Genomic DNA, 23,602 nt, shown 5'->3' on the forward strand with positions numbered 1-23,602 from the left:
CACTCCCATTTACCCTGCCCCTCATCTCCCGTCAGCTGCCTTCCAAATAGGCCCGTCAGTAACGTGCTTTGTGGGGAGAGCGGCTGGGCGCAGCTGTGCCGGGGACATGGGAAAAGTTAATGAGCGATTAGGTAAGTGCCAGTGACATGTCTGCATCTGTTTTAGCAGCGGAGGTTGGTGGTGGGGTGGGGAACATTCGCCAGAGGCAGCACTTTCCCCCAGGCCGGGCAGGATTGTTACACGCAGCTGGCTTCTCTGCAACAAAACGTGACTCTTCTTCGCATCTTTCCTACAAACTGTATCTTGGCAGGGCTCCAGCAGATAAGACGGAGCGTTTGTGGGCGGGGAAGCAAACAGGATTTAGGCAAGGCAGGTTTGCAGAGGAGACCGAGGCAGGCAGGGACATGGAGAGGGAGTGGGCTGCAGAGAAGAAGGTGCGGGGAGGAGAATGCTAAAGAAGAGAGAGCAGGAAAAGCTGTAGAGAGACCAGGAGATAGACAAGAGCAGGTCCATGCAGTCGAGGGGGGTGATTTGGAACAGGATCCTGGAATGACTTGAGAGCCACGGGCAGGGGTGAAAGTAACTTAAAGGACTTACTGGTACGCAGGGCTGGGGTCCTGAGCAGGGGATGGGGCCTCAACTGGAAGGGGAGGGCCTTTAAATCCCCGGGCCCTTTAAATCGAGATTTAAAGGGCCCGGGGCTCCTGCTGCGGTAACGGCGGCTGGGAGCCTTGGGCCCTTTAAATCACCACCAGAGCTGGTGGCGGCCGGGAGCCCCAGGGCTCTGGTGGCAATTTAAAGGGCCCGGGGCTCTGGCTGCTGCTGCCTGGAGCCCAGGGCCCTTTTAAATTGCCAGCCTGGGGAAGTTGCCTCCTGCTGGTACGGTCGGCTGTGTACTGGCTCTTGCAGGTACGCCGTGCTGGCTTGCTTTCACCTCTGGCCATGGGGTTGTCTGGGGAGGGGGCTGTGTGTCTGTGCTACTCTACACGTCTCCGAAGGAGAGCAGCAGCGTTCTGCCTGATGCCGGAGTCCGGAGAGCAGGGGCAGAGAATGCTTGGTGCACCGCTGAGAATCCTGACCCTCAGTCCCCTGCTCTAAGCCCTGCTTAATGCACCCTCCCTGTTCTGGCTCGCACAGCCCTGTTCTCTCCCAGGAAATCTGGGCTGTGCATCCTTGCTCCTGGGATGAGGCAGCAAGACCTGGTGGAACTGGATAAGGTTCAGAGACGGGCAAGAAAGATGATCAAGGCTATGGAATGGCTTCTGTCGGAGGAGAGACTAAAAAGATGAGGGCTCTTCACCTTAGAAAAGAGACAGCCACAGGGGCGGGGGGGGGGGGAGATGATAGAGGTCTATAAAGCCATGGATGGTGTGGAAAAAGTATATGGAGAAGTATTATTTACCCCTTCACCCAATGCAAAAACCGGGGGCACCTGATGAAATTAATAGGCCGCAGGTTTAATACAAACGAGAAGTACTTCTTCACACAAGGCACAACCAACCTGTGGAACTCATTGCCAGGGGATGTTGTAAAGGCCACAAGAATAACCGTGTTCAAAAAAGAACTGGATATGTTCATGGAGGATAGGTCCATCAATAGCCATGGTGATCAGGGACAGAACCCCATGCTCGGGGCAACCCTAAACCTCTGACTGCCAGAAAGCAGGAGTGGAAGACGGTGGATCACTCCAGAATTGCCCTGTTCTGTACGCTCCCCCTGAAGTGGCGATATGGGCCACTATCAGAGGACACTGGGCTAGGCAGACCGTGGTCTGACCCAGTATGGCAACTCTTATGTTCTTATGATGCCCCTTGCACTGTTTTATGTGACTTCTCTCCCTTTGTCTTTCTTGGGCTGGGTCAGTGTCACCATTCAATGACAGAGCCTTGGCAGCGTTCACAGCAGTGCCTGTCTCTGGTACAGACCCCCAGGGTTAATTTGGGCCTCCTGAAGCTGTACGTGGCAGCTGTTGATCCTTTCCTGACGCTGGTTTCCAGTGCGTCTATTTCTATCTGATCCCTGGTGATAAAGCTGAAATGACATATGATGTGCGCGTGTGCGTTTGAAATGTCCAGTCCGGTGACTCCATCCTCGGTCTCAGGCATTTTTGCCTTGCTTAGGTGCTCTGCCCACCTGGTGCCAGGAGACCTGCCTAGCAGCGTCCCAAACCAGCCTCATAAATGCAGGCTCTGACCCACTACTGACAGTAGCTACCCTCTTGTGGCCCCCATGTGAGATGCTGGATGGAGAATCCAGGTTAAATCATTTTGTCTGGCCAGAGTCTTGGCAGCAGGACACACTGCAGGTGGGAAGTGGTCCCTTGCATCCTCAAGAGTCTTGGGACACTTTACAGATCACGGTTAGCAATCTTTCCATTCTTCACTGAAATGCAGCCACCTCTGGGGTGGAGGGCAGCAGCCATCGTGGTGTGGAGAGAGAGGAAGGATTGGCAGGGAACCCTTACACGTATGAGATCTTCAGTGTACATGGAGACTAGAGAGGCCCTTATCTGACAGACCCATGCGCAGGGAGCTGCAGGGAATCCCAGTGTGTCTGCCTTGCAGGGTTCTAGGCATTTCATATCTGGAGCTAAGCCCCGAGGTGGATCGGGAATTGGAATGCTGTGGAATCCATGGTGCCTTGAGAGGAAAACCTGGCAGAGAGGCGCATTCTTCCCTTGCCAAAGGGTGTGTGAACCCCGTTAGCCTGGTGGTGGTGGTATAAATGACGCTGGGAGCTGTCTCTCTCGGTGTCTGGGGACAGCTGGGCCTGGCTGGCTCCGGAGCGATGCCAGCAGGACGGGGTGTGAATTGTGCAAACGCCATGGAACCTGCTGGGTTCCGTGAGTGCCCCTAGAAACTTGATCCTGCCTGGTGCTGGCCACCCCAAGGACTTTGCAATGGTGAAAGCAGAATGAAAGAGGAGGGGGAGCTGTGGGTGGGTCACTGCTACCCCAAGCCAGGGAGAGGCCACTGCTGTTAGCTGGGCCTCCCCCTGCTCCCACTTACTATAACCCCTGCTTCAGCGGTGGCTCCGAGGATCAAATGCTGCCCTTGGTGATGCATATGGAGTCAATGGTCATGAGGGGTGTGAATCTGAGACCAGAGTCTGACCGCTGGGGTCTAATCCATCCACTGAAGCCAAAGGCGTCTCTCCAGGGATGGACTTGGCCCAGGGACGTCTAAGGGCACAACTGAGACTAAACCCGCAGGAGAAGAGAAATGCAGCGCAGGAGAAATCATCTCTCTAAAGCAGTGGTTGCCAAACAGGGGTTCGCGAAATGTTACAGGGGGTTCTCAGGAAAACATTCCCTAATGGCGGACAGAGCTGTCCCTAGGGACCCCGGGCAGCCCGGGGCCAGCAGCCCAGAGCCCCTGGACTTCCAAGAGCTAAGCAGATCAAAGCAAGCATCTCTATCCCACTGAAGAGATCTAAACTTCAACACTCCTTATAAGAAATGGAAAGGGAGGTGGATATTTTTTGCTGTTTTTAAAATGAAATAGGCAGCTAGTGTTTTTAAAATTATTATGAAGAACAAGTTTAAGCTTTGTTGTAATGTGCGTTGTTTGCCTGGACTGCTCAAGACCTGACTGCTTGTGTAGGAGGAACTCTTTGAGTTGGCTTCTTAAATACCTTCCTGCTGTTTCACATCTGACACTCCTTGATGAAACATAGGAGCCTTGTCTTATAACAGGCTTATTCAGAGTGATACAAGCTACGAAAGTGAGATCTTGGAAGAGTGTTGCCGTTTTCATAATGTAATAAAAATACTGTAATGATAAATAATAATTAATAATAGTGTCATAAAAACAAATTTTATATTTCCAAGATGCATTCTCCATCACTGGCGATTTTCAACCGAGATTAGCTGTCTTTCGAAAAGATCTGCTCTAGTTCCAACCGGAATTAGTTTGGGGCAGTTCTCCTGGCCTGTGTTATACGGGAGGTCAGACCCGATGGTCAAGTGGTCCCGTCTGGCTTTAGAATCTATGAATTGTGCTGACGTGTGGGCGGGGAAGGGGAAGAGAAGCCGCCATGTGATCCTCCCAGGGGAACTGCCGAGAGTGGCTGTGGCAGGATGAAGAGTGATTAGGCCCAGTGGCTGGGAAGCCAGACCCTCCAGAAGCGTTCTGGTGAGCTCATTGTTTATCCTGCTTTCAGCAGGAAGCAATCTGTCTGAGCCGGGGGTGAGCTTTGTTGGAAAAAGGGGAACAGTCGCGATGGGATCTTCTATTAGGCGACAGTCTCACCCGTGTGCTCTGCAATGCGAGCTCCCGATTATAACATGCTGTGGATAAAACACTGCTGCATCACAGACAGGGCCGGTGCAACCCATTAGGTGACCTAGGCGGTCGCCGAGGGCACTACAATTTGGGGGGCGGCGACCGCGGGGGTATTTCGGCGGCGGGACCTTCCGCCGCCTCTGTGGGGGGCGGCATTTCGGGGCGGGACCTTCCACCGCCTAGGGTGGCAGAAAAGCTGGCGGCGCTCCTGATCACAGACTATGCCTGGGTTAGTCCAAGTGAACAATGGTTTAAACGCTGTGTCCCGTTCGTTCCCTTTGTGCGTTTAACTCTCCTGGGGCAACGAAATCCGGCCCCAGCTGGTTTAATTTTCCTCACATACCAGCGTCTTGTTGCAAGGATGGGTTACAAACGCTGCAGGGCAAGGTTTAAATCTGGATTTAAAATCTTCAAGGATCAAGGCCCAGAGCCTCAAAGGTAGTTAGGTGCCTAAAATACCTCTGAGGATCTGGGCCCCAGTTCCCATTGTTGTACCAGAGTGAATAATGACCGGTCCATTTCTCTGTCTGTGACTGAGGCAGATTCAGCCCAATGTTGCAAATGTCTCCAACTTATAGTTTTGTAAGCTTCTTTCCCTGTCCTCCCCCACCCCTGAGCATTTGGCTTAAACTCTCTGCCGATGTCTCTTTAAAGTAGCATCTCCTTAGGGTTGTACAATCTTGCATTTTGGGCTCCCGTGCCATCAGGGTCATGTATTATGTCTGTTCTCAGCCGGAGTGATGCTGGCAGCAGAAGGCTCAGGAAAGTCCGCTTCGGTGTTTAAAAATCCCTTGCTCTCAATTGCATTTGACAGTTTATACCAGGTGTAAAATGCTTTGCGCCTGTGTCCGCTTTCCAACCAGTAGAGGTGCAGACATTCTCCTGGGGGATGCCCCATAAGGCAGAGTTATGGGAAGTATTTCCAAATGCACAGTTCCCATGGCCTGCGTCCAGCTGGCCGGCTGGTTATTACTGCTGGCACATGTCATAACCTAGGCCACTCAGCCCTTATGTAAATCACATGTGGAACCAGGAATCCCCCCCGCCCCCCATAACTGACAGTAAATGCTTCTCGTCCTTTGGCTTTTGCATGTGTATGTGTAGAATTCCTCGGTTGCTTGGGAGTAATGAGCCAGCCCCACAGCTGGTGCAGAGGAGATTCGGTCCATTGATGTTCATAGATCCATTTACTTAATGATGCTACGCTGCGCTTCGGAGAGGAAGGATGGCCTAGTGGTTAGGGAACTACCTAGACTTTGGGAGACCTAGGTTCAGTTCCCTACTCTGCAACAGACTTCCTGTGTGACCTTGGGCCAATCATTTAGCCTCTCTGTGTCAGTTCCCAATGGATAAAATGGGGATTCTAGCACTGCTTTCCCTCATGGGAGGGTTGTGAAGGTAAATGTATTGTGAGATGTTCAGCTCCCACAGTAAGGGGTGGCTGGCTAGATGGACACTAGCCGAGGATGTAGCTAAGTATGTGGCTAAAACGCTATGAAACTACGTTGCAATGGACAACGTAAAGTGTTTTGTAATAGAACCGAAAGAACTCATGGTGCCAAATTTAGAACATGCTCATAGATTCCCAGGCCAGAAAGGACCATTGTGATCATCTAGTCTGACCTCCTGTCTAGCTCAGGCCAGAAAATGGCCCCAGAATTATTCCTAGAGCAGATCTCTTAGAAAAACGTCCCATCTTGATTTAAAAATGGCCAGTGATGGAGAATCCACCACAACCCTGGGTAAATTGATCCTGTGGTTAATTCTCCTCACTGTTAAAAATGGACGCCTTATTTCCAGTCCGAATTTGTCTAGCTTCAATTTCCAGCCGTTGGATAGTTTTGTGCCTTGCTCTGCTCGGTTGACAAGCTCAAGAATTGTAGTTCTAAGTATAATGAGAACGTGAAACCTCTGAGGTTCCAGGTCCACTTGGTGCTGGCAAAATGCAAGTTTGATCCTGCGGAATGTTTTCGCTAGTTCTCACCCCCAGCCATCCTAGTATTGTAATAGGGCAAGGAGAATACGTTCACCTAGGCCTCTTTGGGCCAGATCTTCTGCTGCTGTAAATCAACGCAGCTCCTCTACAATCTAGTTTACTTAGCACAGTTTCCACTATGTTAGAAATGTAATTTAAAAAAAAAATCCCTTAGAAAAACAAAGGTTGAAACTCAGAGTGGGGGCGGAGGAATGTTCATGAGACTGCACAAAACATCAGGCAATTTGTCTTCATGGAAGTCTGAACCCCGGTAGGAGCAGGGGTGGCTCTATGTATTTTGCCGCACCAAGCACGGCAGGCAGGCGGCTTTCGGCGGCATGCCTGCGGGAGGTCCGCTGGTCCCGCGCCTTTGGCATACCCGCTGCCGAATTACCGCCGAAACCGCGGGACCAGCCGACCTCCTGCAGGCATGCCACCCTCACAGCCTGACTGCCACCCTCACAGCGACCGGCAGGCCGCCCCCCGCGGCTTGCCACCCCAGGCACACGCTTGCTGTGCTGGTGCCTGGAGCCACCCCTGGGCAGGACTCCCCCTCTCCAATGCAACTTTTTCGCCAGAGATTCTGGTCTCTACAGCTGGTGGTTCGGATTTAAAAATTTTATTAAGATGATGTTTAAAAAAAAAAGTGAACGGTACAGAGTTTAAGCATAGAAGTTTCTGGTTATCAGGGAATAATGTACAGATTATTGAGGGGTGCGAAGTTCGGTTTAAGATCGGGTGGCGTAAGGAATACATAACCCCAATATCCCCGATTGGGGGTAAAAGGTTGATGGGGCAAAGTACAGACATTGAGATATGAGGGTATGATGTTCATATAATGGCTATGTTCGGGTGTGGAGTATAATGAGTGGATATGATGATGAGGATGGGTTGACCCTCATTTGGTGAGATTTAATGTTCAGAGAAAGCAGTAAAAAGTCCTGTGGCACCTTATAGACTAACAGAAGTATTGAAGGATGAGCTTTCGTGGGTGAATACCCACTTCGTCGGGTGCATGTAGTGGAAATTTCCAGAGGCAGGTATAAATATGCAAGCAAGAGTCAGGCTAGAGATAACGAGGTTAGTTCAATCAGGGAGGATGAGGCGCTCTTCTAGCAGTTGAGGTGTGAACACCAATGTTCAGGGAGTTTATGGTTCCAGTTCATATGATCCAATGGAGAAGTCTCTTGGAAACGGCTCTGTTTCCCCCACGATTGAGTGGAAACACGGAGGTTGCCGAGTGCTTTATGTTGGACACCTAGAAACCAATGCCCCCCAAATTAGCGTTGACTTTTGAAATAATAGCAATCCTTTGCTCTTATCGAGTGCTTTGCGCCAGTAGATCTCAAAGGGCTTCACCAAGGAGGTGAGTCTCATTGTCCCCACTGCACAGATATCAGCCATAACTCATCATTTGTATGAGGGTAGCTCGGGGAGGTCCTGGTCAGGGATCAGGGCCCCAGTGTGCTGCAGAGGCGTATAATGAAAAGATAGTCCCTGCCCCAAGGAGTTTACAATCTAAGCATGTATCAAGGGACAAAAGGTAAACCCAGAAGAGGAGGGGAAGTGAAAGGATCCTGTTTGATATAACAGGGCAGTGGTCGGACCACTCTCTGCCTGGTTTCCCCAATTGTAAAGGGGCCGGGCAATGATTCTTACCTATCTTGGAAAGCGCTGGATTAAAAACACGTTACACAAGTGCTAGTGCACTGGTGGCGGATGAGTGTAAACGCTCCCGTGTTGCTTCTCACCCTCAGCCAGCCTGCTGGGTTTGAAAAGCAGCATTGTTGCCTAATGACGCCGTAGCTGATCTTAGCCCCATGGCCAAGCAGGCTGTGCAAGGAGAAACCTGCTCTGCCGAATTCATCTCTGCTGGCCAATACCAAGAGCTGCCGCTCCCACCCGGTGCTGCCGCCTGCGTGACCTTAGCTCCTGTTCCTTCCTGGGAACATGTTTCAGACCCACCCAGAGGTTGTCCAGGAGTCGGAGCTTTGTGACCGAAATCTGGCTTTCCGCGGGAACAGTTAAGCGACGTGTGCCTGAAATCTTGCATTCCTTTTGGGCTGCCTTACCGGCCACACCCCCAGCCTCTCCCATGTGTTTGAGGTCATTCCCCTGCCCACACCTTTGCTATTTCTTTCCGCCTGCAGGGCCGTTGTTTTCAGCAGCAACCTTGTTTTCATTCCCTGAACCCCACAGGTGGTAAAACTAGTTATTGGGCCCGATCGGCAGCTCGTGTAAACCGGTCTAGATCCATTGACTTCAATAGAGCTGCACCCGTCCACACCAGCTGAGGGTCTGGCCCTCTACGTGCACTTACTCCGCTTGGCTTTGGGGGGCAAACGCCCTCGTTCAGGCTGGGTGTCCCACTTTCTTTCCTAACTCGATCAAAACACCCCTTGGCTTCAAAATGCTCGGCTCTCCAGGAGCGCAGCTCCCTGGTGGGGGAGCCTGGGGTCCGATTCGGTGGTGGTGTAAATGGAGGTGAGCGTTACACATTGGGGTGCGGCGTGCGCATGTGCCACTGGAGATGTGATTTGCTCCAATTCATGGGCTGTCAAAAGAAGGGTGACCAGCCGGCTAGAAGGGAGACGTGGCAAGAAAAGCAAGGACAAGAGGGCGTGAGAGAGAGCCAGATCCTGATCTCGGTGTAATCTGGAGTCACCTTGTTAAAGCCAGTGGAGTTCTTGTGGCTGTGCCTCAATGCAACGGGGTTCAGAATACGGCTCAGACTGAGTTGGTGGCTTTATCTTATGCCCTTCGGTCAGCTGTTTTGTCCATGCTCCCTACGCCGTGGTATTTGCCTGCCTTCCACGTAAAATCAGTAGCAACAGCGAAGCCCTTAGTGGACTCCATGGGGTCTACATACACTTGGACTTTATGCTTCTCTTTATTGTTATTTGTATTACGGTAGCACCTGGGAGGCCCATGGTGCTAGGCTCTCTGCCAACACATCACAAGGAGAAGGTCCCTGCCCCACAGAGCTTGCAATCAAAGTATCAGACTCCTCCTCTCGCTGGTGGAGCTGCTCCTGATTGGTGAGAGGAGAATCACACCCTCTAACACTATGTCTAGACCAAGTAGACGCCAGGAGCGTCATAGACTTCGTCCCTTACTTCGGCTCCTTCATCCCTCGGTAGGAGTCCCATTGAAGACAGTGGGATTTACCGCAAGGATGATCTGCTCCGTTATGTTTACAATACACTGGCTAAGGGACAAACTAGGTATCAGGCCCTGTGAGATCGAAGTGCATAGACCTTTTCATCTCCTCGCTGCCCTGGGTGCTCCGTTGCATTGCCCATGATTGTTCCCTTGTCTGGCAAACTTTGGGGGGTGGTAGGCAATGGAGATCCTGGCTGCTGAGAAGAGATTCAGTGGGGCCAAATCCTGCTGTCAGTTTTACTGGTGTAAATTCAAAGTAACCCCACTCAAGGCAGTGGAATTATTCCAGATTTATCCTCTCGTGGCTGAGATCTGAATCTTGCCCAGTGTGTGAACCGGAGGGAGGTGTGTTGAGCTGAAAGAAACTTCAGATCAACAGGGCTGGATTCTGATCTCATTTACACCGATGCAAAACCAGAGTCACTCCATTAAAGGAACCTACTCCAGATTAACTCTGTTGTACCTGAGATCAGGATCTGTAGGATTCCTGAATGCACTGTTCAGTGAAGGTGAAGTATGGGGTGGGTTAAGGTGAATAGGGTGCTGGGTCAGGAGACAGGACACTTGCTTCTATTCCTAGCTCTAACATGGGCAGATCACCTTTCTTCTCAGTGCCTCAATTTCCCCATGTGTAAAATGGGTATAATGATCCCAGCCTTCCTTTGGAGACCTGTGGATGGGAAGCATGATGAAGGCATAAAATAAACCCTCCCTCTTGCAGGTGGAAAGTGGTACAAGCGGCACCTGACCTACCGGATCGTGAACTGGCCTTGGTATCTGCCCCAGCACCAGGTGCGGCTGGCGGTGAAGGCAGCTTTCGATCTCTGGAGCAACGTCTCATCCTTGGTGTTCTGGGAGGTGCTGGACGGCCCTGCTGACATCCGCCTGGCTTTCTTCCACGGCGACCACAACGATGGAGTCAGCAACGCCTTCGATGGGCCAGGTGCTAATCGCTCCCTCATCGTAAGCTTCTCTTTTACACCGGGGGCTCTTACCAGGCAGCGAGCGAGGGAGGGAGGGGTGGGAAGGGGAAGAGGCTTGTGATCCTCCAGTGCTGCCCCCATGGGCAGATCGGCTTAGTGTATCTGGCCAGGACTAGCGTGCGATGGCTGAAGGAGAAGGATGGGCCTGACGCATCCTTCTGGGCTGTCCTATGTAAGACATGGGGGGTCCTTCTCTGTTTAGCACGGGTGAGGCCTCATATGGAGCGCTGTGTCCAATCCTTCATGATAGATGGGGACAAATTGGAAAAAGTCCAGAGGAGGGTGACAAACATGATCAATGGTTTAGAAAACCTGACCAGTGAGCAAAGGCTAAAAAAACCGGACATGTTTAGTCCTGAGACAAGACTGACCTGATAAGTCTTCAGATATGTTAAGGGCGGTTATAAACAGAACTGTGATCAATAGTTCTCCTTAGCACAATGGAACAAACAGCCTAGGGAAGTCATGGAAGTTCTGCACCGGAGGTTTTCAAAAGGAGGCTGGATAGCCATCTGTCTTGGATGGTTTAATCACAACAAATCCTGCATCTTGGCAGGAGGTTAGACTAGATGACCCTGGCGGTTCCGTCTAACCCTGGGGCTCTATGATTCGATGTCTACTGGAGGTAGGACACAAAGTTACGGGCTTGATCTGCAGCAAGGAAGCCTTGGGTTAGCTATTAGGAAAAATCTTCTCACTCTCAGGGGAGTTTAGCTTTGGAACAGGCTTCCATGAAAGGTTGTGGAATCCCCATCATTAGAAGTTGCACAAACACCTGTCAGGGCTGGTCTAGCTTTACTGGGTCCTGCCTCAGCACAGGGGCCTGGACTCGATCGCTCGTTGAGGTCCCTTCCAGCCCTGCATTTATGATTCTGTGTCTCTGATCTCACTCTGGTGCAAGCTCCACTGGCTTGGATGGAGTTCCTCCTGGTTTACACAGGGTAAGTGAGAGCAGAATTGGGGCCACGCTGTCCAATGGAAACGGAGGCAGGGATTTAGGGGGGTAGAATGTAATCTTTATTTAGCTGGAGTTTGGGTAGGACACTGGGACTAACTACGCAAGTGCCTTTGTCTCACTCCTGTCTAAGTACTGAACAACACTAGTGCTGCAAAGTGTGCCCTGAGATCTTTCCTGGACACAGGCTCTCAAGGACTTGGGACAGATCCTCAAATGGTGTAAATCAACGTGGCTCCTTGACTTTGACGGATCTAGGTTAATATACACCAGGCATGGATCTGTGCCCTACTTTTTATTTCTCCTCCGAAGCTGGCTAGTGGTAAGGTGTGGGTAGGGTGACCAGATGTCCCGATTTTATAGGGACAGTCCCGATTTTTGGGTCTTTTTCTTATATAGACTCCTATTACCCCCCACCCTCCGTCCCGATTTTTCACACTTGCTGTCTGGTCACCCTAGGTGTGGGCCTCTCATTTCTGGGGTGAGGCTACAAATTCCACGCCTTCGAAACCTGAGGTTAGCTGCAGATATTTATTCCTACTGTCCTGGCTTTAAGGAATTTGTGATTCCTTAGAATTTGTGATTAACAGGAGGCATGTTTAAAACAAACACAAGGAAGTACTTCTTCAGACAACGCACAGTCAATCTGTGGAACTCCTTGCCAGGGTATGTTGTGAAGGCCAAAAGTATAACAGGATTCAAAAAAGGATTAGCTACGTTCCTGGAGGACAGGTCCATCAATGGCTATTAGCCAACATGGTCAGGGATGCAACCCCATGTTCTGGGTGTCCCTAAACCTCCAACTGCTTTAAGTATCTGACACCGGCCTCTCTCAGAGCCAGAATACTGGGCTAGATGGGCCACCATGGCTGCTGTTCTGTTCTTGTGTGATGAATTTGTGACGTCCGTTATTAAACTGCGCTGCGGACTTTCATACAAATCCGGGACCACAAACTTTTCACACCTTGGGCTATTTCCTCCCAAGCCCATCACATCCCTTGCTAAACCATTCTGCTCTGTTATGTCAGGGGCATTTCAATCCCCGTAGCCTTCAGCCAATGCAACATAATAGCTCCTACCGAGTTACTGCAGCATGCCTACTCCCACGCCCAAGCGATTAACCCACGTGATAAAGATCTTCATGCCAATTTCAATGGAACAACACGCTCTACAGATAAAATCGCCTGTATTTAGAAGTGAATAACAGAAATCATTTTAATCTCACTATTGCTAAAGAGATTAGGCCACAATATCCAACCGTCAGCCTTTTATTTTTATTTTTTTTAAAGGCCTGGTTTTAATTCACATTTTAAAAATGGTTTCAGAGTAGCAGCCGTGTTAGTCTGTAGCCGCAAAAAGAACAGGAGTACTTGTGGCACCTTAGAGACTTGTTAATCTCTAAGGTGCCACAAGTACTCCTGTTCATTTTAAAAATGTATTTTAGGGACAATTAATTCAAACTATGCAAATGACCAATGAATTTAGTTTTAAAAGAACGGTTGCTTTTGGACTGAGCTCTTTTTTTATTATCCCTGCAAATAAAGGATTTTATTTAAATGCTGTCAGACCTGTAACGACCCTGATACACACATCACTTCTTGGTGCCTTAGGTTCCACAGGTTTCAGAGTGGCGGCCGTGTTAGTCTGTATCAGCAAAAACAACGAGGAGTCCTTGTGGCACCTTAGAGACTAAACAAATGTATTCGGGCATAAGCTTTCATGGGCTAAAACCCTCTTTATCCGACGCATGGAATGGAAAATACAGGAGCAGGTATAAATACACAGCACATGAAAAGATGGGAGCTGCCTTACCAAGTGGGGGTTCAGTGCTAACGAGCCAATTCAATTAAGGTGGAAGTGGGCTATTCTCAACAGTTGACAAGAAGGGGTGGAAATCATTTTTGTAGTGCAAATGAGGCCAATGTAATCAGGGTGGCCCATTCCAAATAGTTGACAAGAAGGGGTGAGTATCAGCAGGGGGAAATTAGGTTTTGTAGTGATTCCACCTTGAATGTTTGTGGTGCATGAAAGGAAAGGACTAGCTAGTGGAAGGGAGCCAGCAAGGCTTTACCCAAAGGTGAGTGGTTCAAATCCACCCAAGGTCAGCTGTAACCAAAATGTCACGTTAGCTGGGATTGGATGCCAGTTCCTGTTGGGCTAATTTCCATTTCCCAAACCCACAATTGACTCTTGCTGGCAGACTCAGTGGAGAGGTCAAGGACAGAACAGGAGGTTTGGCATGAGTTGCTTCTATAGGTAGCTTCTCCCCATCACTGAGGAAGCAAATTTTCCCTGCCTAATACACTCCCTGATCTTCTACCTTTGGGGCTGTCTGTCTCCCACCAGTGTTCTCTCACTAGCTGCCACTGTATCCAGAGGTGGTGTTAGCCCACTGGAGGGCCCCAAACAGGAATGTTTTTGCCCCCCCTTACACCTTGCCCACCCCCTAAAAATACTAATTGCGTTATTTCCGCAACCCAAAAAGTTTACCAGCACAGCCCGTACTAATATACTTGTTAAAAAGTCCATGTTAAATAAGATGATTGATATTTTAGGGGTAATGCTAAATCTAAGCAATTGCTCAGTCTACGTATTCCTAGTGCCACCACGGACTGCATCCTTTGCCCTTTGGTGCCCAGACGTCCCTCGCCAATTGTAGAACAGGACTGGCACATGCATGTGACCTTTGCGTCAGTTGTAACCGCCTCCGCTCCTCTCTTTCCACCAGGGGGCGCCCTGGCGCACGCGTTCTTCCCCCGCCGTGGGGAGGCGCACTTCGACAGCGACGAGCGATGGTCCCTGCACAGCGGCAAGGGTCGCAACCTGTTTGTGGTGGTAGCGCACGAGATCGGGCACACGCTGGGGCTGGAGCACTCACCCGTCAGGAGCGCCCTGATGTCTCCCTATTATAAGAAGCTGGGCAAGGACTTTGTGCTGAGCTGGGACGACATCCTTGCTGTCCAGAACCTGTACGGTGAGCACGGCTCTCCTGGCTCCCCTCTGTCATCTGTTGGCTTCGTGTGTGTTCTCTCCATGTGCTGCCCCAAGCTCTGCCCAGGTGGCTGACCCCGCAGGCATCGAGAGTGCTACCCAGAAAGACCACAGACGCGGTTTGGTGGCGAAGGCGCTCGGCCAGGTTTATTGTCAACCAAGTACGGTACTAGCGCCCCGTAGATTCTGCAGGTACGCTAACACCTGTATGCCCATTACAATAGACCAGCTCAGTCAGCAGCGGGACTTTCTACTGCCCCCCTAGGCTGGACAAAGGGTTAAGACAAGGTACCTTGACATTTATAGACGGAGACAAACAACTGGGATAAACAACTCACGTACCACCTGACGTGTTTCATGACATCTATTTGTTACCTCCTCTTGTTCCTTGTATCTTGGACAAAACATCCCTATTCATTGTTTTGTCAAACCAACTTCTCTTGTACTAGACTGGGGTGTATCTGTACTAGCCGGAATATCTTTATGTAAATATCTAGTGCCTAGTCAACTAGCAACAACTTTGCCAAGTTCATGTACTGCACAATGAACTTGTGAGCATCCGCTTTAATCCATGGCCTGACTTTGGTTCACACCCTCTGGTTCAGGCCTCAGATCTTGCAGCAAGCCCAGTCTGTGACTCGCTCTCTGTTACGCCCTCTTGTTTCAGCTAGAACCGGGTGAATGATGGAGCTTCTGGTTCTCTGGCAATTCTGAAAAGGTCAGGGATGGGTGGGGGCAGGGAATCGTCGTCTGATCGAAACCAAAAACTGTCCGAATTTCAGGTGACTTGAAAAGTAACAAAACATTGTTTCGGCGACATTGAAAAGTTTCATTTAGATTTTGACCATTTGAAAACATTTCTGATCTTAACAAAAACAAAAAACAAAAACAAAAACCCACGACGTTAAAGGAAATTTTGGAACAAAAAGTTGCTTCAAACTGGAAAATTGAAATGTTTCAGGGTTTGTGGATTTTGTTTTTAAACGAGTCAGTGAAATTGACGTGAATTTCCAAACTGTTTCGGGGTAGTCAAATCTGCATCTTTTGCTGAAAAAAATGTTTCAGCTGAAAAGGTTTACCCAGCTCTAGTTCCTTGGTCTAGTTCCTTGTTCGTAACCTCACATCCAGATAAAAGGCTCGTGTGATGTCTAAGTGTATCTGAAGACCACCCCTTTTCCTGGGTTTGCCGAAGCCCTGGGGGAACTCTTTGCCAGAGGATGTTGTGAAGGCCAAGACTATACAAGGGTTAAAAAAGAACTAGATAAATTCATGGAGGATAGGTCCATCAATGGCTATTAGCCAGGATGGGCAGGGATGGTGTCCCTAGCCTCTGTTTGCCAGAAGCTGGGAATGGGCGACAGGGGATGGATCATTGGATGATCACCTGTTCTGTTCATTCCCTCTGGGGCACCTGGCATTGGCCACTGTCAGAAGACAGGATACTGGGCTAGATGGACCTTTGGTCTGACCAAGTCTGACTGTTCTTATGTTCTTATGGAAGCATCCCCTGTGCAGCCACTCTACCCATCTCATGGTTTCCCTTTCCATCGCAGGAAAGCCTTCCAAGGGCTCAGCCGTGCGGCTTCCTGGGAAGTTATTTGCTCATTTCCAGGACTGGAGCCCTGATTTTCCAGGCGACGATCAGCTGCAGGGGAGCCTTGGCTCTTATTACTGCCAGTCCTTCTTCGACGCTATCACCATCGGTGAGTCTCCCACACGCAGCTGGAGCCCTCTCCCCGCTGCGCCGCCCAGCCCTCCCTCCCTTGTTGCTTGTTTTTTGTAGGCGTTCGAGATGGAAAAGACAGACTTATTAGACCCACTGGGCCGTTTCCCCTCCAGTTGGTGCTGGTGGAGGCAGTGGTAATAACCCCCTGGGGGATCAAGTCTAGGGTACCATGGACAGGGTTGAGGAAGTAGCACGTGTGTGTCCTGAGGAGAGGTGTGCAGGGAAAGAGAGAGACATGCCAAGTGGGAGAACTGCTGTGTTGGCCGACACACCAAGGGTTGAACCGGGGACCTCCAGAACTAAAAGCAGACTGTGACAGACTCCTATCCTCTGCAGATCAGGCACAGAGGGGTAGACCTGTAGCACGCTCCCCAGTGGGTACCTAAGTACACATGGTAGCGAGGAAGAAGGTGCGAGGAGGGAGGAGTACAGAGGGACAGCAGAGCGGATGTAGTAGGAAATTATCTCAGTGATACAGAGTCTTGAAGGTGAGGGCCAGAAGACTGAACTTGACGCAGGAGGAGAGAGACAATGTGGGTGAGGTGGTATCTTTTATTGGGCTGACTTCTGTTGGTGAAAGGCAGGCGAGGAAGGGGAGTAGCCTCGATGGAGCGACAGGAGAGGAAGACTCCTTCCACAACAGCAGTGTCTATGGATTGAGAGAAGCTGGGGGCCATGGAGGGGCGGGTGGCTGCAGGGATCAGGGGGAGAGAGGACCGAAGGGTCAGTGTTGTTGGGTAGGAATGGGGGTTAGAATGGCGTAGCAGAGGAGCTGGCAGGGCTTGCACGGAGCCTGAATGTGCGGAGAGGAGAGGTGAGTCAAAGATGGCCTCGTGGTGAGGAGATGGGCAGGTGGGGTTGTGACTGGACAGGGAGCAGAGGGCTTGGGAGGAAGTGGCGGGTTTGCCATGGCATGTTCAAGGTGCCTGCAAGGCACCCAGGTGGAGATGTCGGGGCAGAGAGCTGGAGCTGGCACACGTGGGGCTGGGGCTGGCCTTGGAGAAGATGAGCTTCCCCAGGATGAGTGAGGAGCCTGAGTGTGGATCTCTGGGGGAAGAGGCAGATATGTTGGAGGGACAGGAGAGAGGCCTTTGCTGTGTGGATTTGCACCTGCTGCTTTCTGTTCTGGGTGGGGCGCAGAGGGGGGCCCATTGGCTTGCAGAGATAGGACCCCCTGCTCAGGTTCGCAAGGCCATGCTCCCTCTAACTCGGTTCCCCCTTCTGCACAGATGCAGATCACAACCTTTACATCTTCAAAGGCCACCACTACTGGGTTGTGACGAAGGGAGACAACGCCACCGACCCACAGCTGCTCCAGACCCGATGGGCAGAGCTCCCAGCTGGCATTGACGCGGCTGCTGTGTCGGAGGCAGACGGGAAATTCTACTTCTTCAAAGGTAGCCAGAGCCAGATGAGGAGGAGCAAAAATTTCCCCCTTGTGGCTATGTCCTTGATCTGTCTGTCCGTCCAGAGCATGGCCTGGTGCACCGGGCTCTAGACTGGGAGTCGGCACTCTGGGTTCTGTTCTTGCCTTCGCCGCTGACCTTGGGCAAGTCCCCTTTGCTTTGTTGCGCCTCAGTTTCCCCATCTGTAAAATGGGGAGAATGACACTCACCCTCTTTTGTGAAACTCTTTGAGATGTAGGGGTGGAAAGCACTTTACAAGCGCTAAGCGTTGTTGATTAGCAAGAGGCCAGTGCAGAGCTCTGAGCCCCGAGTGTTACAGGGACTCTGGCCGTGGTGTTAGGGACCGCGATGTAGTCCCCCATCTGACTGTGAACTGCTGCAGCGGGCTGACTTACTGGACATTTAAAGGGGCAGCTCAGGGTTGTTCGTGCAGGCCCAGACACTCGGCTGCAAAAGAGAATGGATGTCAGTGTGACATTGGCTTGTAATTGTAAAAGCTTGGAGGCTGTTCAGAATGGGGGCTTTGTTCTTACAGCAGGGTGGGGCCCAGCAGTCCCTCTTCCCTCCCTCCCCTCGCTTCCGCCCCTCCTTGCAGGGCTAGGGTCAGAAACAGCCTGGGAGCCGGGCAGGCTCTTTGAAAAGAGTTTTTGTTTTTCTTCCCTTGCCATAACCCATAGTCCAGTAACCGAGTGCCCAGCCAGCCGGAACTGAGGCCGATGGAGCAGTGGGAAATCAGCCCAGGTGCCGAGGGCCTGCAGTTGCAGGGGAAGGAGATGCTGCTGTTCTTACTGTTTATTTGCATTGCCATAATCACCAGGGAGGGATCAGGACCCCAACTCTGTGTGCCAATGTAGTTGTACCGCGCTGAGCACAAGGGGGCCCAACCATAATACAAATTAATAACGATAACCCACCCGCCGTTGGCAGCTGATAGCGCTTTGCAGGCGTCGCGGTGGAAAAGAAGAGGGCTGCAAAGGCAGGCCATAGCTACAAGGATTGTCAGGGAGGTTCTCCCTGCGCATGAGCACCCTTGCAAGGAAGGATGGTCTAGCGGTTAGAGCAGGTGGTGGAAGAGCTGGGTTCAATTCCTGCCCTGCCACAGATTTCTTTCATGATCCGGGACAAATCACTTAGCCTCTCTGTGCCTCAGAGCCTCATCTGTACCATGGGGATAACTGTGCGGCCTGGCCTCACAGAGGTGTGGGGAGGAGAAATACATCAGAGATTGTGGGGCGCTCGGACACTACGGTAACAGGTCCATAGTAGACAGCCAGAGTCCAGTGCCTTTAGCCAGCGATTGCAGAGATCTCAGTTTACAGCCCAAAACGCCGACGGGGGACATTTCCCTTTGATCTCCGGGGTCCCCGGGATTTCAGTGCACGGCACCGCTCGGGGCTCGTTAACTGGAGGTGCACTGAGGGGTAGTGGAGGGTTCACTCGGTGTGGAGGATCCCAGTAAGGGCTGGTCAGTGCACTCACCACTGGTTGCATTGGTCCGGCCATCCCTGAGATCCTTGGTTTTGCTCCCGAACGTTTGGTTTGGCATTGAGCTGCTGCGCACCGGCGGCCCCTACGGGAAGCAGTGGGAATAGCAAGTGCCCAGCCGGTTGTGTATTGTGTTGGTTTTTGCACAACATGGCAGCCCTGGGGCCTCGAGCAGCAGGAACAGGAAGAGCAGGTTTCAGAGTAGCAGTCGTGTTAGTCTGTATCCGCAAAAAGAAGAACAGGAGGACTTGTGGCAAATTTGTTAGTCTCTAAGGTGCCACAAGTCCTCCTGTTCTTCTTTTTGAGGAAGAGCAGGGTGATCTTGCCTCATCCCTGCCCTGGAGGGATCTCCTCACAATGGCTGAGAGAGGAGATTAGCCAGCAGCCCATTCAGTCCATCTCTAAGGAGGCCGGTTCCGCGGCATTCATCCACTGGGGCCTGCCTCGTTTAGGCTGCATGCCCTTGGGGAGAGGGACTGTGCACTCCTCTGTCTACGGGTAGCACAAACCGCTCCATAAATCCTGGTCAGAGACAGGCTCTTCTCACGTGGGTTTCGGTCCCTGCCTGGAAGATGTGAATGGCCCTGTATCCCCTTGCCAGCCCCTTCAGCCAGCCTCTCCGCCCCCTTCTGTTCAGGGGTGGGGCGATGGGAGTGGAAGACCTACAGTTTATTGAGCTGGTTGGCCTGTCGGGATGGCTGCCCTATCTGCTGTGTGTCTGGCAAGTGACACGCGCGCTTTGGCACCGAGTAAATATAATCGGAGTAAGACAGATGTTTGTAGCCTCGGACTTGAGAGACCTGGATTCAATTCTCCGCTCTGCTACAGACTTCCTGAGACCTTGGGCAAGTCACTTAGCCTCTCTGCACCTCAGTTCCCCAGCTGTACCATGGAGATAACAGCCCTACCCTGCCCTGCCTCACCAGGGTGTCGGAAGGAGAAATGCATGAAAGAAATTGTGAGGCGCTCAGGTATTACGGTGCTGGTCACCCTATAAGTACCTTAGGGTGCGTTCTCCCTTGTGAGCCCAGAGCTGGGTTTGATCACAGGTTTCCTGAGCGCATCTAGGCTCTTTGCATTCCACGTTCGCCCCTTAGGATCCTCTGTTGTTGCGCGTCGATTCATCTGTGAGGGGGACATTAGTTGGGCTGTTTTCTTTTAATAATAAACCCCAAACCTGTAAGGATCCCTCTTCCCCCCGGGAATCGCTCAGGGATTCTGATGAAGGGCTGGGCAACCTGTCCTAAATTGGACAGCACTGACACCTGCTGGTTGTTTGTCATTAAGAAATCTACACGCCCATCTCCTTCCTCCCTCGGAGTCAGCCTCTTGTAGCCCTGTCCTTGATTCCCCCCCGCCCATTTGTTTTCATTTGACTGATAGCCAGTTTGTTTTCATTTGATTGACAGCCATCAACAGTGCAGCCGGCTGTGTGACCAGCACTGGGGGGGCATGGATAGATTGATGGTCCCAGGACTCAGGGGTTCTGCTGCAGCTGGATACGGGAACTAATAATATTCCTGTGGAAAGCAGCTTCCCCAGCTCTGCCCATGATCTCAGAGCGCCTGGGTGTGTCTGCAGAACTAGTCCGCTACCAAATGCAGGCATTAGGATTCAGGGTCCATGCCCACGGCGGGGAATGGGGGCAGGCAGGTCTGACCTCTCGTAGCTATTGTTTGCAAACTAAGGTGGGCAGTGCTGGATGTGGGCACCTCCCACAAGGTGTTCATCCTTCCGAGGCAGATTATCTGAGTTCGGTGCAATTCACCACGGGGGAGCCGGCCCCGGATCTGAATCCCAGCTCAGGGCGTGGGACCCCCCGCCGCGTAGTGCTGGGCCACAGACGAGCCTGCTGCATGCAGCCTTGGGTCATTTCGCTCGGCAGGAAAGGCTCCCGCTTTTAGATCCAGAGCCGCCTCCTGCCGGCAGCCCACTTGGGGTGCAGTGTTACATTGAAACCACAACATCATCTGTCCTCCTCCAAATACCTTTTTGATGTGGCCTAGTGGATAGAGCACTGGACTGGGACTTCGGAGACCTGGGTTCTATTCCCAGCTCTGCTACTGGCCTGCTGGGTGACCGTGTGCAAATCCAGTTGCCTTTCAGTGCCTCAGTTTCCCCATCTGTAAAATGAAAGGAACGGTGCTGCACTCCTTTTGTAAAGTGCTTTGGCATCTGCTGATCTGTCTATTATTTATTAACTACACACCTTTGAGAAACCAGCTCCCATTGTCAAAATGCTGTTGATAGATCATGGCTCTTGACTTCCCTGCCGTGTGTCCTGGCCCCTACACAGCCTCCCCCCTCAGTGATCCTAACCAGCTTTGTCTCTGGCTTCTCTCCAGGCGGCCGATGCTGGCGATACAAAGGGTCCGCCCTGGAGGCGGGATTCCCCCAGAAGTGCAGCACCAGCAACCTTCCTCGCCACCCCGACGCGGCCCTCTATTTCCAGCAGCTCCACCACCTGGTGCTCTTCAAGGGCCCCAAGTACTACGTGGTGAACGAGGAGTCCCTGCAGGTGGAGCCCTACTACCCCAGGAGCCTGAGGGACTGGAACGGGGTCCCGGCCGGGGTGAATGGCGCCCTGACACAGCAGGATGGCTTCGTGTACTTCTTCAGGGAGGACCAGTACTGGAAGTTCGACCAGGCCAAGCTGCAGGTGGTGGCGATGGGGAAATGGGCCACCCAGCTGCCGTGGATTGGCTGCTGGGGCAGGAATTCCAGTCAGACTCTCTTCTGATCTCCCACACGATCGGACATAACCAGGGGCCATGCTGTGCCTTCCACCCCCCTCCACGCATTGATGACAAGGGCACAATCCGGCCCTGAACGTGGCATCGAAAAGATGGCGGCTGATCCCCATCTTCTGCCCTGCTCTTTACCGGGAGGGCTTTTATTCAGATACACGTTTCTCTTACCACGTCGTCCTTCACCCAGATACCTCTTGTTAATGATCTACTTGAACTCCCATCTCCAGAGCCATCCCAGTGACTGCCGCAGGCGAGCAGGGATAGTCCCGACCTTGAGGTGAACAGTGGGCAGATCTCTCTGGCCAGAGTGTTCTTCAGTGGGTTAGCCAATGTCCCCCCCCAAACAGAAGGGCTAAAATGGGCATTTTACAAAGCTCTAGAGAAGACGAGACCAGCTTCTCAGTTCAAAGACATCTCCACTTGCAAACAGCCTGGCGAGGTTGGATAATCCCAGAACTACCACCTGATGTGCCAGGGTCCAGATGATAGAAATTTTAAAAATATTTCGAGGGGTTTTTTGGTCCAAAAATACCAACATATTTCCCGTAAAATGAAACATTTTGGGAGGGGGAGATCCTAAAAAATAAAACCCTGTTGACTTTTTCCATGTCTTTTTGGTTTGGGTTTTTTCATATTGTTTTTCACAATATTTTTAACGGGAATTTTTATCAAAACTGCTATTGACATTTTTCGTTTACCCCAAACTGGGTTTTTCACTAGACCGTTTATCGGAAAAATGGGCCCAGGTTGAACCTGCGAAACAGAACATAATTTCCAAATGATTTTTCATTTTTCCAGCGGCTCTAATCTTGCTGGGTTCGTTGGGTGACAAATGAGAACAACTCTGATCGTTCTCCGGGCCAAATTCAGGGGTTAGCGTAGGCTACTGTAACTCACTGAGAGATCCAGAAGAAGTTGTAAATTACAGCAGTTTACCTGGCATCCGTTTGCTTAGTGGAGAAGGTAGTCTGTATAGCTGTGAGAGTATCCTATACTATAAGCACAAACCACTGTACATGCCTATTAAAACCCTTTGAAATGTCATCGGCTTGTGCTTCTGAATTAGGTGGGAGCATCTGAAAAGAAGAGTTGTCTCCTAAGGGCAACGGTGAAAGTTACACTCCTGGAAACCAAAATCTAGACTGGGAAAATAGACATAGTGGCGGGGGTTGGGGGAGGTTTAGATTACATGGGACATAATAGGTCTGCTCCATCTCATTCAGTGATTGTGTATTGATTTCCCAAGTAATGCCCTAGGCTGGGCTGGGCTGTGATGCGGCCACATAGAATATCAGAGTTGGAAGAGACCTCAGGAGGTATCTAGTCCAACCCCCTGCTCAAAGAAGGACCAATCCCCAGACAGATTTTTGCCGCAGCTCCCTAAATGGCCCCCTCAAGGATTGAGCTCACAACCCTGGGTTTAGCAGGCCAATGCTCAAACCACTGAGCTATTCTCTCCATCTTCTTGGAGATGTGTCTTTTCTGGATTCCTAAGCGGGAGCTGGCCCGGGTAGCCCAGGAAATCAAGAAACCAGGATGGTAACACTACGCTTGCATCCTGCCCACGCTGCAGAAGTTGCCCAGCAGGGTTTGTTCCTGTGCTGGGAGAGGGGCCTGCAGAGATGTTGCCCTGTTTTCTTTCAAGAACACTTTGGACGCTCAACTCTTAAGGCCCCGGGAGGGTGAGTGCATGTCTCAGAGGAGGTAGAGGGGGACACGTGTTTTGCTGGAGTCTGCCATCAAAAGCGTTTCGACCCTTGTCTAAGGCTCACCAGCAGCTGTCCTGGCTCACACCCTCTTTGGAGATGACCTGGCTTCCAGCCTCTCCAGCTTTCGCTTGCAGTGTGTGGCTCTCCAGTTTTGGTGATTGACGCAGCTCTGGGTTG

At 51.4% G+C, this 23,602-nt stretch overlaps 1 protein-coding gene across 2 annotated transcripts in view; it reads left to right on the forward strand.

The window, feature by feature from the left end:
* The window catches only part of MMP28 (matrix metallopeptidase 28), a 45,615-nt gene extending 22,855 nt beyond the window's left edge, over positions 1-22,760 (forward strand). The window contains exons 4-8 of one of the 2 annotated variants that reach the window (XM_005284455.5): positions 10,142-10,363; positions 14,087-14,332; positions 15,903-16,052; positions 17,305-17,472; positions 21,312-22,760. In XM_005284455.5, the coding sequence (XP_005284512.3) occupies positions 10,142-10,363; positions 14,087-14,332; positions 15,903-16,052; positions 17,305-17,472; positions 21,312-21,706 (1,181 nt within the window). In that variant the 3' untranslated portion in view covers positions 21,707-22,760. The remainder of the gene's footprint in view (positions 1-10,141; positions 10,364-14,086; positions 14,333-15,902; positions 16,053-17,304; positions 17,473-21,311) is intronic. The other variant, XM_065572973.1, reaches the window with a different exon arrangement.
* The last annotated feature ends 842 nt before the right edge of the window (positions 22,761-23,602 follow it).

The sequence above is a fragment of the Chrysemys picta genome, chromosome 19 (assembly GCF_011386835.1).
Source record: "Chrysemys picta bellii isolate R12L10 chromosome 19, ASM1138683v2, whole genome shotgun sequence".
Taxonomy (NCBI): domain Eukaryota; kingdom Metazoa; phylum Chordata; order Testudines; family Emydidae; genus Chrysemys; species Chrysemys picta.